The sequence below is a fragment of the Chlamydotis macqueenii genome, chromosome Z, assembly GCF_036417535.1.
Source record: "Chlamydotis macqueenii isolate bChlMac1 chromosome Z, bChlMac1.mat, whole genome shotgun sequence".
Classification (NCBI taxonomy): Eukaryota; Metazoa; Chordata; class Aves; order Otidiformes; family Otididae; genus Chlamydotis; species Chlamydotis macqueenii.
The window spans coordinates 34358954-34371522 of record NC_141593.1 but is presented as its reverse complement, the minus strand read 5'-3'; the positions used below and the strand labels follow the sequence as shown (position 1 = coordinate 34371522).

Here is a 12569-nt window from a genome sequence, read left to right as displayed (position 1 = left end):
CCCTAACCATCCTATGATTCTATGTAATTGAATGACAGATGCTACTCCGAAATGCTGATATGTTACAGAGAACTGAGCTCTCAGCAGATGATGAGCGAACAATCCGTGCCTGCAGTGAAAAGATGGAGATCTTCACTCAAGGCCAAAGCTTGGATAAACATCTGAGGTATAAGAGAGTGTCAATAACTCCCTTAGTACTGTACAGGGTATTATATATTTATATGGCAAAACTGGGAAAGTCTTTATGTCATAAATGATCCATCTCCAACCCCAGGTATAGCTCAGGACTTAGGAGATTTCTCGAGCCTGTCTTTTTAAGAGAATACCATGACTCAGCTGGAGTGTTCTTAAATCCTCAGGAGGGATTTAAGTTTCCTGCTAAAATTGGTGTTCCCAATTGTCAATACTGAACCTTTTTGCAATGCTGTCTTCTGTACTCAAAATTCATGTTTCCAGGTGCTTTTCCTGCAACAGGGGACTTAAGTTGATGCATATTTACATGCTTAGGACTCTGTGTATGCTCCAAGTCTACTGGTCTGTTACATATGTGTATCAGAATATATCTGTGTTTGTCTTTTCCAGTAGAAACATAGTGTAGACGGAATATAAGCAAACAGAAGAGATACTGGCTGTCTCTACACTTCGAAGCAAGAAAGACTAGAGCCACCTGGATTTCTTGCCTTGTATATACTCACTCAGGAGCAGCAGAAGACAACAGGAGTAGCAGACTGTCAGATTTTCACGTCACATGCACTTGTTCATACTGTGTATTCTATACCAAGAGATGGGGGCAGAAGAATTTCCCTTTATTCTTAGCTTTTCTATCAGAAAAATAGATCTTTTGATGGAAACACACAATCAAAAATATACAACAATACTAGAGAGTTTGTATTTGCCTTAAAATTTTGAACACTAAGAAAATAGAATCTGTTTTCAAACTCTTTATTAGATCGCTATACATAACAATTTCAAATTGGTTTTCTAACAAGCAGCAAGTTGTTCAGTGTTCCAGTACTGTTTCTTGAGTGAAGAAATAACAATATCCGCTTTTGTTTTAAATTCCATGAAGTGAAGTGATTTATTTAGGAAAACACAGGAGGGAAAAAGTATTAGACACTGTTCAAAAGTCCAAAAATAAGTCAATTGTTACAGATTGTATGGAGCCTCTAAAGACCTGGGAAATGACCAGCTGGCCCTCTTCTGTGAGAAAACAGCATATAGATGTTAGGAATGAGACAAGGGGTTCAAATCCCAGACAATGAATGTAAATGGGCTAAGACGAAGCTAAAAGCACACTTTTCTCTAGATAGAATCTCCCGGACAGAGATAGAGCCAAAAGCATCTTTCTAGGATGGAGACAGCTCTTTCCGTGCACACTAAATGAACTGAGAGGTGTTCACGCTTGATTAGTCAGCAGCCCATTTTGCTGGAGTGGAGGAGGGGATGCTGCAGTTTCCTTGTGATGGGTTAGGTCACCCGGTTCTGTATGGCTTTTCTGATTGAGACAGAGTTTAATGGTATGTCTGCAGCATTCTTTGTCGGGACTGTGAGACGGCAGGACTAGCTTACAGCAGCTTTACATTTTTTTAGCCAGCTTTTGCACTCCTAACACCTCCTCCAAATACTTTTGCAGACTAATTGTTCAGAAAATACTGTAAATGATAATGAAACTACCCATTGAATATCTCATAGCGGATTTTCTTTTCAGTTTACAACAAGAGTCTAATTAACTAGGGGAACAGTAGCGGTAACACTAACTATTAAACTTCAACACTCTGCACAAAACAAGTTCTGTAGTGTACCTTTTTATTATACTGCTGCTTTTTGCCTTCTGAATGAACAATGTTGCAGGGTGTTTGACTATCTCGTATTTGCTTTTTTCCCTGTAGTTTACATCTGTCTGGTAGCGGATCAATGTTTTGCGCTGCCTTCATGATCACTGTTTCCAAAATTTCAGAAGTTGGTATTTCCGAGTCACTAAAACAGCACATTCAGGAAAACAAAACAAAATAAAGCTAAAGATTAGAAGTTCCAAACAGCCAATGCTTGAGCACATTGGAAATAATACATGCAAGAAAGAACAGAAGCTAATATAAAATCCAAAAAGTACTAAGTTAACTTGTTCAACAGATGTTTACAAATATCAAAGAAGAAATCTCTGAAATTATCTTATCAAGTTCTACTCTGTCAAATGGAATCTCACTCTACAGTGCATGATGGTCTGCTTCTTAAGGGACAGCTTTTGCTACAGCCCACAAAAGTGACATAAACGAAAAACTACTTCATAGTACTTCTAGTCTGTGAATGGCTCACAAAGTTATACTACGTTTCTACTTTCCTTCATTTTCACATTTGATAACAAAACAAACAAATGCATAATACTTCACTCAATACCATTGTGTCTCAACTGAACTTTACTCGTAGTGTTGATTGTAATCCTTCTACTGAAATTGCCTGCCATGCAGAGAAACTGGACCTAAGACTTTCAATTCTACTTCAAATTTCTCCTTACACTTGCACTTAATGTGCTCTTAATTTCCAGTTTTTCCACTGCCTTAACCCAGATTATAATTTGTTTTCTGATATTCAGTGAAGTCTATCTTAAAACATGAAGTCTTGGATATACAATTTTCTATACCATCAGTGGATATTCATCACCATTTGTGCAAACAGATTTGTGAAGGAATCCCTTGACAGAAGGTAATTTTGATTTCTTACTTTTTAAACCAAGACATTTAAAAAGGCACAACTCAGTTCAGATTAAGTTGCACCATCATAAATCAGTGGTTTATAGATGGAGGCTACTTAACCAGAGAAAAGGCCTCAAATTGAAGAGAAGATTTCATACAGAAACATGTTTATACTTTTCAAAACCTATCCTGACACACTGGGGTGTCTTCTTGACGGATAAGAACAGAAATCAATGTAATAGTTTGAAGGTGGTGCAGTAGTACAGCGATATTTCTAACTATGTACACGTTTCCCTCACCTGAATCCTTTCATGGAATGTTCTATTTAGAAAATGGAAGGTGTGAATCTAGAAACTCAGAGACAGCTACTAGTGATAAAGAACAGCATTTATTAATAAGTAGAGGAGGGAACTAAATGAAGGGATTTCCCTAACTTGCTGAAAATGACATGTTGAAACATCACCTTCAAAAATTTTCACTATTCTATGACAAGAATTCCCTAACCTGATACTTATCTATAAATCTTATAGCTTATAAATAAATAAGTTATATATCTTATAACTAACTGTAATGGTTTAGCCCAAATTACCACATAGTTTCTTGCTCCCCCTCCCCAGTGGGATGGGGGAGAGAATTGAAAAGGAAGGACAACTCGTGGGTTGAGATGAAGACAATTTACTAAAATAACAAGGGAAAACTACAATAATAACAGAATATAAGGATATTAAAATATACAAAGTGAACAATATATGTTTTCTCACCATCCAGCATCTGCAAATTAGTGAGACTTGGAAAGCAGGATGGTGTCCTTGTTCTCATTCACAACAACTCATATCATCAGGGTGTTTATCAACATTCTTCACACATGAAATCCAAAACAAACCAGCTACTGAGAGGAAAATTAACTCCATCCCTGCCAAAACCAGGACACTAACTAAGTTGTATCTTACAAATACAACCATCAAAAGTAGTATTTATGGCTAGCCACAACTGAAGCCATACAATTACTTTCCACTTCACTTCAAACTCAACTTGCAATGACAATTTGTTCTATTTTGTTTTTAAAAAGCAAAACATAATAAATAAAAAGCTCACTAATTGCAACAGAAAAACACGTATGTTTTCTGTAAAATCAGATCTGCAATATTAAATTGAACAGAAAAACAAAAAAGCTTTACATTAATGATAGCAACTGACAAATTATTTGGTTCTTAATTTGTTTTCTCTCTCAAGATATTGTGTTCAGGAGCCCCTTCTTTTCCATGGGGAGAAGCAGTAGAAGGGCTTAATTTGCCACTGTCGACTTGCTCCATATCATATACAAAGCCAACACGAAGCCTAAGAAGATGACCACATTTTATTTACTCTTTTGGGTAAATATAGGCTTGAGAAATTTCTTTGCATGTCTCTTAGGACAAAGTATTGAAAGACAAGGTGTGATGCCCATTTACCTAGTGGTTTACTGCTGCCTCAAGTATTTGTGGACAAATAGAAGCAGAAGTAAAAATTCTAAACATTTATGAAGCTTCCCAGTTCTGAGGGCCTTGCGACATATGACTGAGACTCTATGCAGTAACAATTACTTTTAAAGAACTGATTTTTAACCATCATTCAATTAAAGTTAGCACAATGACTGTGCATAAAATATACATGAAATAATTAGTGTGGATGGTTCTTAATTTAAAGGATGTTAAACAGCTTGTAGACATCTGCTAGCAAGCTGAAATGGGTCATTCAAAATTTATCTAACTAAATTAAGGGGAAAAAATGTTTCTCCTCCCGGGTCGGCATGTCACAAGATAACTAAACCGACTTAGTAGGCTTGCCTGGGAATCCTTAGCTGTCAGTGGTGAATATGCAAAGGGCCAGCAAATTAAATCAACCTGCCAAACTGTCAATTTCAAGCCTCATGACTGCATGAAAATAGCATCACTGGAAGAAATCAAGCATTGCCTTCTTTTGGGTTTCCTGGCACCTATTCAAATACTCATGCAGTTGTGGCTAATTTTGCATGCAAATTTCAGTCAATAAGCTCAGAACAAGACCTCCCAAGATATTTCAAAGGATCTGACAGTATTTTTTTTGAATACCAAATCAACAGTAGTTGAAATTCAATCTCCATTTGCTCATGCTTTACATATGCACAGTGTCCCCTCTACAGGGCTAAGTTAATGAGAGCCGTACCTGCTTTCACTCACATCCTCCCAGCCGTCCTTACTGAAGTTCTCAAATACATTACTCATAACCTTGATGGACTGTTTGAGAAAAGCTCCATGATGTCCCAAAGAGCTCTTTTTCTTGGCTGTTTTTAATTTAACCTTGGTGCCTGTTCTCTTGCAATTACATTGCCCAGAGGTTGCCACTGCTTTGGCTTCATCCAGGAAACACTTCAGCTCCTGCACTTGACTCAGCAAATCTTCATTTTCATTTCTCAACCTGTTAGCTTCTGCCACTTGCCTCTTCAAAGAGGCAGCTTCTTTTTCCCGCTCATCAATCACTAACTGAAGTTCTGCTTTGTCTTTTTTTATTTCACAAATCCTCTTAACTAGCGTTTCCAGCTCTGTTTCTCTTGTGTCTGCATCTTCCTTTTGCACTTTTAAAGACGCTTTCAAATAATTTTTCTCCTTCAATAAGTCCTGGTTTACTTCTTTCTGTTTCTTTAATTCCCCTTCAATAGCTTTGAGTCTTCTTTCTAGTTGTTGTACCTAACAAAAGCAATTTTAGCATTCATAATATTTCAGCCTATCTGGTAGAAAAAAAAAATCTATGCTTTCAAATATATTTATTCTATGACAATAATATTACATTAAGGACAAGGACAAAAGCAATCTACAGTCCTTAATTTAAAAATAATTCTAACGTAGTGCAGATGAAAACATTTGAGCTGCAATAATGCAGCTGTTGAACAAAGGGCAGATGGTAAAAGAAGTTAAAATTCCAGGCAAAGTGACACAGAAGTTTAAGTATGCTAATGAACCTTCCTGATGCATCTTGAGCACATTACTGATTTGGTTATACATACTAATTGAATTTTAGAAAAAACATTTTCAGAAGGAAAACTATTTTGAAATACAGACAATTTTGCACTAGCTATCTAAATCAACAAGTTCTTTCAAGTGTTGTAAATACACAAATTAAATATTAATTTGATCTTCCAAAAAACCCCAGCAAATCATAGCAAGAGATATCAGAAATTCAGCACCTAAATAATATGTAAGATGTATTTTCTATTCACAGAAAGGGAAAAATCTATGCTGTTCCAAAGAAGCCTCTTGACAAGCTTCTTGGATACAGTTTGAAGAAGCATATTCTAGCTATATAGGATGCATATGCTTTGTTTGTAAAGACCTTTGAGGTTAACACATTAACTGATTCTCAATGTTCTTCTGGAATATTTGCTTAAATTTACAACCAAACCCCAAAATTTCGAGAAATAAGGGGCAATTTTATTTCTAGCAGATACTAAACATCTGGTCTGTGAGATTTCCTAAGAAGCTTGCAAAGGGCAAGTTCAGAGTGAGTTTTGTGCTACTCACCACTTAGTCATTTTGTAAAAATATTTTTCTTGATTTTGTACAAGCTCCATCCCTAGTCTTTAACTAGAGGAAATGCCAGGTGGTCTAGATTTTTCTAGACATAGGTAGAGAAGACTATTTTTCTGGGAGCTATAATAGAAGGCATATGGCCAACTTCAGCTACTCACCTTGTAAAATACTGGCCAATTCCATCACTTTGTAGCAATTTGAAATGTGAAAACTTGCTTTGACATTGAAAATATTGAAATAATTATATTTCTCAATAAATGATATATGTTTTTCAAGGATGTTTTGCCAATGCATTTGAATTATTTTAAAACTTATGGAATGATTTACAAAGTGGGTACTACAGATTTAATTCAGCTAAATGTAAGGTCTTCACGTACTACTCAGAGTAAATTAGGGCAAGAGTTGCTCAAACTTCATATACATTTGTGAATTTGATATTGAATTTGTGAGTTTGACACCAAACCTTTAATATGAATGCCTAGCCGTTGCTACCTTCCAATATGGAAATTCATAGTAGTCCCATAACAAAGAGTGATTGCCTCATGGCTACATAAAGTTATAGGGTGAAATTAGAAATGGAAGATTTGTTTCCCAATGATTCAGTGAAGCCAATGTTTATGATTAAAATCATAGTTTGCACTCCCCAATGACTGACAAGGAGTTAGACTGGTACCCTTCTGCAACCACCTTCCTAAACTGAGATTCTGCTATTATTTTCTCAGTTTTTTAAAGCAACCTTTTGCACTCACTAGCACTTAAAGTCATGTATGACAGCTGGAAGGAAACAAACAGTGAATAGCTTCTACACCTATCCCTAAGGTATTATCATAACTCTGTATATCCGTAGAGATAAAAATTACGTAATACTGGCAAACAAAATTATGGTTCTGAAATATAAATGATAAGCAAGCATAAACTGTGTGACATTTCAGATGGTAGCGTTCATATTATTTCAATTACTCACTCTACCTTAAGATAAATGAATGTGAGCACTTCCTATTCTGTGTGTTATTATTTTAACATGATATTTGTCATTCAGTAATAACGAGATGACAGCCTTCATTGCCTGACCATATGGCAAGTGTTACAAGTATATGCAATCACATCATCTGCTGTAAATTACCATACTTCCTACAAGTTAATTCACAAATAAAAAATAAATAGACATACCTGAACTGACATTCAAAGTTATAGCTTTGTATTTATTCAATTTAAGCATGCTTTTAAAGATTTATAAGTAATTAAACAACTACTCTTTTGCAAAATGACAAACAAAAGCCATGATATGGTTTGAAGGATGTCTTTTCTTTGCAGCAAACAAAACATATGGTAAAATACAAGTGAGCCCTCTTAAGTGAACACCTGTTAACATACTAAACTACTTGTGTATATTACAAATATCAATACAAATAGCAACTAGTTAAGAACATCTTGTTACTGTATGAGGTAAAACAGGTAGAATGTTGAGCAGTAAAGATTAAATACTTATCACATTTGCTAAGCCAAAGAACTCTAAATGCATACGATACTATCTTGTGAAAAAAGTGAGAAACTCACATATGTAAAAAATATTTGCATCTGCAATGTTGTGCTAAAATTTAAATACAACAAAAAAGTGGATTTATCACTATTATCGATCAATTTTATTAGGTAGTAAGAACTATATGGAGATTATCACCTGATGTCATGTAAAGTTAAATACTCTGTCAAAGAAATGAAGGTTTCTGAACTTAAAAGTGGTAAAATACTAAGCATAGTTACTTCCAATTTAGATAATTTGCTAGTTTTTAACATGATGCCTCTAAATATCGTTTTAATTTTCTCTGACATTAACTATGTTTGTCTCATATGACTCATTCACAGCTATTTCATGAGAACTAACTTCTGACACACTTTTGGAAATTTATATTTTTCAATTAGGAAAGGAAAATCACGGTTTAAATTAATGAGTACTGACTTATATATATATTTGATTCTTATATTAAAACTTAGATCTCTTTGCTGAGCTTGGTATCTTACCTTCTGTAATGTCTGATGTGAAACTTCTCTAGTATTCCTCTTTGGTCTGTTCTTGACCTCTTCATCTTCACTAAGTTTAAAAAGTGGCTCTATCAGAAAATAAATAATACATCTCTATCAGAGAATAAATAAAAAACATTGTGACATCTAGTACTGCACTAAAACAACACCTAGATATTTTAAGGAAATGCATTCTTTACTTCCACAATTATTTATAATGTGGTCTATATTCTTCACAAGCCTTTTGGTCAGTTTCTAAGAGTGACCTCTTTTCAAACAAAGTGCTCGGTCACATAATTATGAATCTTTGTAGCACCACAGTATGTTTTTTTCAGAGTACAACCTTTTCAAAGGTACAATAGATCTGCAGGTTAAAGACACTGTACTTTCATTCTGATTTTTATTCTTTTATAGACTATTCTCTCTATGCCTTAAAAGCAGAATTCATTGCCTTTTTATCTACACAGTCACTACCAGTTTTGTTCTTTAGGTCTTGTCCCCTGCTAGGAGGATCAGAGTGATTGCTGAACAAAGCAAACAGTAACAGAATTAGGATGGATGAAAACTTTAAACTCCTTTTTTTTTTTTGTTAAGTGAAAGATCATGTACTTCACCAGATAAATCACACAAATCATTCAGTTTTACTACTGTGAATTCACAACAATTAGACATTGGTACAACTAATGAGAGTGAACATGACTCTAAGCATCACTCTCAGAGACAGCTATGCACTTTAGGTACTAAAAATCCCACAAAAAAAAATAGATCTATTAAAATTAGAAAATTATTCAAACAATTAAAAATTATATATATTTATAGAGAAGAATGCTAAGAAAAAGTTTGGAAGTACTAATATGTACAGTAAGTCAGAAGTAAAATACATTCTGTTCAGATTCGAAACAAGAGCTTAGCATTCACAAATTGCCCACTGCTCACAGAAATGAGTAATTACACATCTCAGAAGGACTTTTTCTTAGAATATTAAATATTATATTACAGAACAAAAAATCCCAACACTGTAAAAACACCACAATATTCACATTTATTTTCTTGCCCTTCTTGCCCCCAAATTAACTCAAAGAATCAATCTTAAGGGATAAATATCTGTGCTACATGCTGGAGGCCTGCTTTAGAAGTATCATCTCAAACTACAGGCAGACACTGCAGGTCACTTAAAAACTTTTGATTTATAAACAAAGCAAGTGTAGAAGAAAACAGTGTTACTCTCTGTAGATTCACAATCCTCTTGATATAAACAGTGACTAACAAGTTTGTTAGAGTGAATTAGACCTTTCTTTTGTCTTTGGAACATGTCATGGCCAATTAATACTTCTGTATTCATGAAATAAATGGAACACTATTCTAAAGATAATAAAAGCTGAAAAAGGTAAAACTATGCATCTGGGGAATATGTACCTTTACCTTGATATTAATATGTTAGTTCCCATGTTATTTCAGACTACAGTCCCCCAGCACAGTGGTACTGCATACATTTACAACATTCTTTAAGTAACACACAAAGATAATACGAACATGCTTTTCATCTTTTTCTAAATATTCACTAATTTGAATGTCTGCTGTAGCTTTTATATCAGCATTTACTGTACTCCACTGAAAAGAAAGAATGATTTCCCATAGTCAAAGAAACTGATCAAAGCACACAAGGTGTTATGTTTATTATGTGGATGTATTAAAATACAATTTAAAACTCTATCTATAAATAAGCATATTATATGCAGAGAATAAAGAATACTACTGCAAAATAGATAGAAAAGACTATACATGTCCAGTATTACCACAGAAGTGACAAGCAATATAAATTAAAGAAAAGCCAAAGGTGACTGATGCATAACCTTTTCTACTGAGCAGAAATTAAATGGTCTGTTCAGCCCCCTTCTCCCCTCTTCCTTTCTAATTGCTAGGTAATTGTTCAGAAGAATTGGTTAGGGAGGCAAGAAAACAGTAGTGCCTATAACTGCCTGTCTGTCTGTCTGTCTATGACAGCAGAAGGATTCATCATATCAGTCTAATCAGCACGACATATACTCTACCCATCACAGTCCTACATTAAAAAAATACCAAGTTCTACCTTGAGGAATAGGCCCACAAGTCACCAAATTACCATGGTCTTACAGAAGTATAATTACGTCCCCCTAAGAAAACATAGTTAACTGCCAGCTTTAGAACATAAAAGTTAATTCCTAACTAAAAGTCACCAAATCTGATGAAAAGTTAGTTCAACACCGCTGCCAAAATAATACTTGAACTACGATACTACAGTTCATCATTAACACTTCCAGAAAGCCTTCTTACACAGAGAAAAGATGATCCATTAAAAAAAAAAAACCCAACAAAAACAGAGCTTTATATTAGTCATTCACAGAGTACCTATGTGAGTTATGAAAAGAATGAGATTTTTGCCTCTGGTATGCACCTGGTGAAGGACTCCCCTAACAGACAGGAGGTTGTCTGGTGCAGAAAGCCACTCTGTTATTGACCCATGCTCACAAAGGTATGCTAAGTCTGAAACAATGGGTGGGAAAAACTGCTGTGAAGACTGGAGGAAGAGAATGCTATTCTCACACATGAGCTGGGGACACGGTAGATTCAGAAGAAGTCTCGTAATGAAAGAAGCTTTCAAATTTTCTTGTTGAAGAAATGGCGGATCAGCAGTTTACCTTCTTTTAATAAGACACTTGCTATTTTTCTGAATAGGTTCAGACAGACCCATTTTCCAGGTTTTGGAGGAAATGGCATGAGTACCACTCAACATAGTCTTTACATTCATAATAATGATAGGAATAGCATTAATAGTGAATTTGGATTTGATGACTACTGGAAAATACCTGGCAATGGCAAAAGAGACACCTTGAACAACTGAATCAGAATGGAAAGAAATTGGGAATGGCAGGTGCAGAGTTTCCTTTTCCCCTGACCTCCTTAATCTTTGACCAGCAGGGTTTGAAAAATGATACGGAAGAGCAACAATGCTATCCAGTATTTCCTCCTGACAAACACAACTGATATTTAACCAAGTAAGAGCCTATCTTTTTTAATACAGGGAAGCTCAGCCACTTTTTTCTGAATTTACCCCTTGTTGTTAGAAGGGGACGTTCACTTAACTGGTAAAAGTTTGGAAATGGCTGGAAAAAGCTCAGTCTTACATGCTAACAAAACCCATTTCTTAATACATATCTTTGGACTTAATTTTGTATCTTATATAAATTTCCTGTTTATCTAAATGATACCTATAACAACAAATGCTGAAAAAGGTAAATAAAATTTGCCTAACATACTTAACTAGTAGTGTAACTCTTTCTCAGTTCCAATATGACAACAATTAATCATCATACCAATAACCAAACTAGAAGTGTGTATCCACTCGTACACTTTTAAAAGGGAATATATTTTAATATGAAAAGATAATGAAAAAAGAAGGAATAAAAGATTAATTGTTAAAGCACTAAACATGTGAAGAATTGGCAGTTTCAGAGATCTGCCTGTTTTTTGGAAACGTGTGGTTATTGCTCAGTAGGGTCTCAACACCTTCTCACTACTGGTTGCCTTTCCACTTCCCCCTGTGCAAAAACTGACTAAAGTGGCAAAAACAAAGAAGTGATTTTTGAAGTCAGTATTTGAAACCTTCACTAGCTCCCTTCAGCTCTATCTGGGGCTACGTAACACATAAGAAGTAACACAAAAGAAAACAGTACCTTTCAGTCCTCAGCAGCTGGATATTTCGACTTAGTTTTACAGACATTATAAACCAATTTTAAAATAAAGGGGAAAATATACTTCTTTTTTTATTTTGAGTGGCTAACATTACCACAAGAAAGAAAACAGCTAACAGCAAAAAACTGGGATAAAGAATGGCAAGGCTTTATTGCTAAGAACATGCAGAGTACTTCTCCAAGTCTCCTGTTCACCACAGATGTGACACCCAGCTGGATTGTAACTATGCAGTCTTGAATACTTCTCCCAGACCACTGAGCAACGGCAAATAAAACAAAGAATCAGAGGAGTGATGGGAGAGGCAATGGTAACGTATTACCTAGACAACTGACAAAGACCCATCTTCACAGGACCATGAACTAATACAAGGATTGTAAAGATATAAAACAAGATACTCATTACCAGTTCTTGTAAGAGTTCCACCATGTAAATTTACTTTCAAATTCACATACTTTGTGAGATTAGTATTAAAGTCTGAATGAGCATGAAATTTCTCTATTACTGTATTTAAATACTGCAAAAACCATTTCAGATTCTGGAGAGAGCTTCATAAACATATAAAGATGTTTCAGATTTTACTCTT

At 35.0% G+C, this 12569-nt stretch overlaps 1 protein-coding gene across 1 annotated transcript in view; it reads right to left on the bottom strand.

Moving 5' to 3' along the window:
* Positions 1-12569, bottom strand: part of CNTLN (centlein) — a 192252-nt gene that overhangs the window by 61364 nt on the left and 118319 nt on the right. Inside the window, exons 13-15 of the mRNA XM_086770504.1 lie at positions 8255-8343; positions 4875-5395; positions 1803-1977 (exon numbers count right to left, since the gene is read on the bottom strand). Of these exons, the coding sequence (XP_086626630.1) occupies positions 1803-1977; positions 4875-5395; positions 8255-8343 (785 nt within the window). The remainder of the gene's footprint in view (positions 1-1802; positions 1978-4874; positions 5396-8254; positions 8344-12569) is intronic.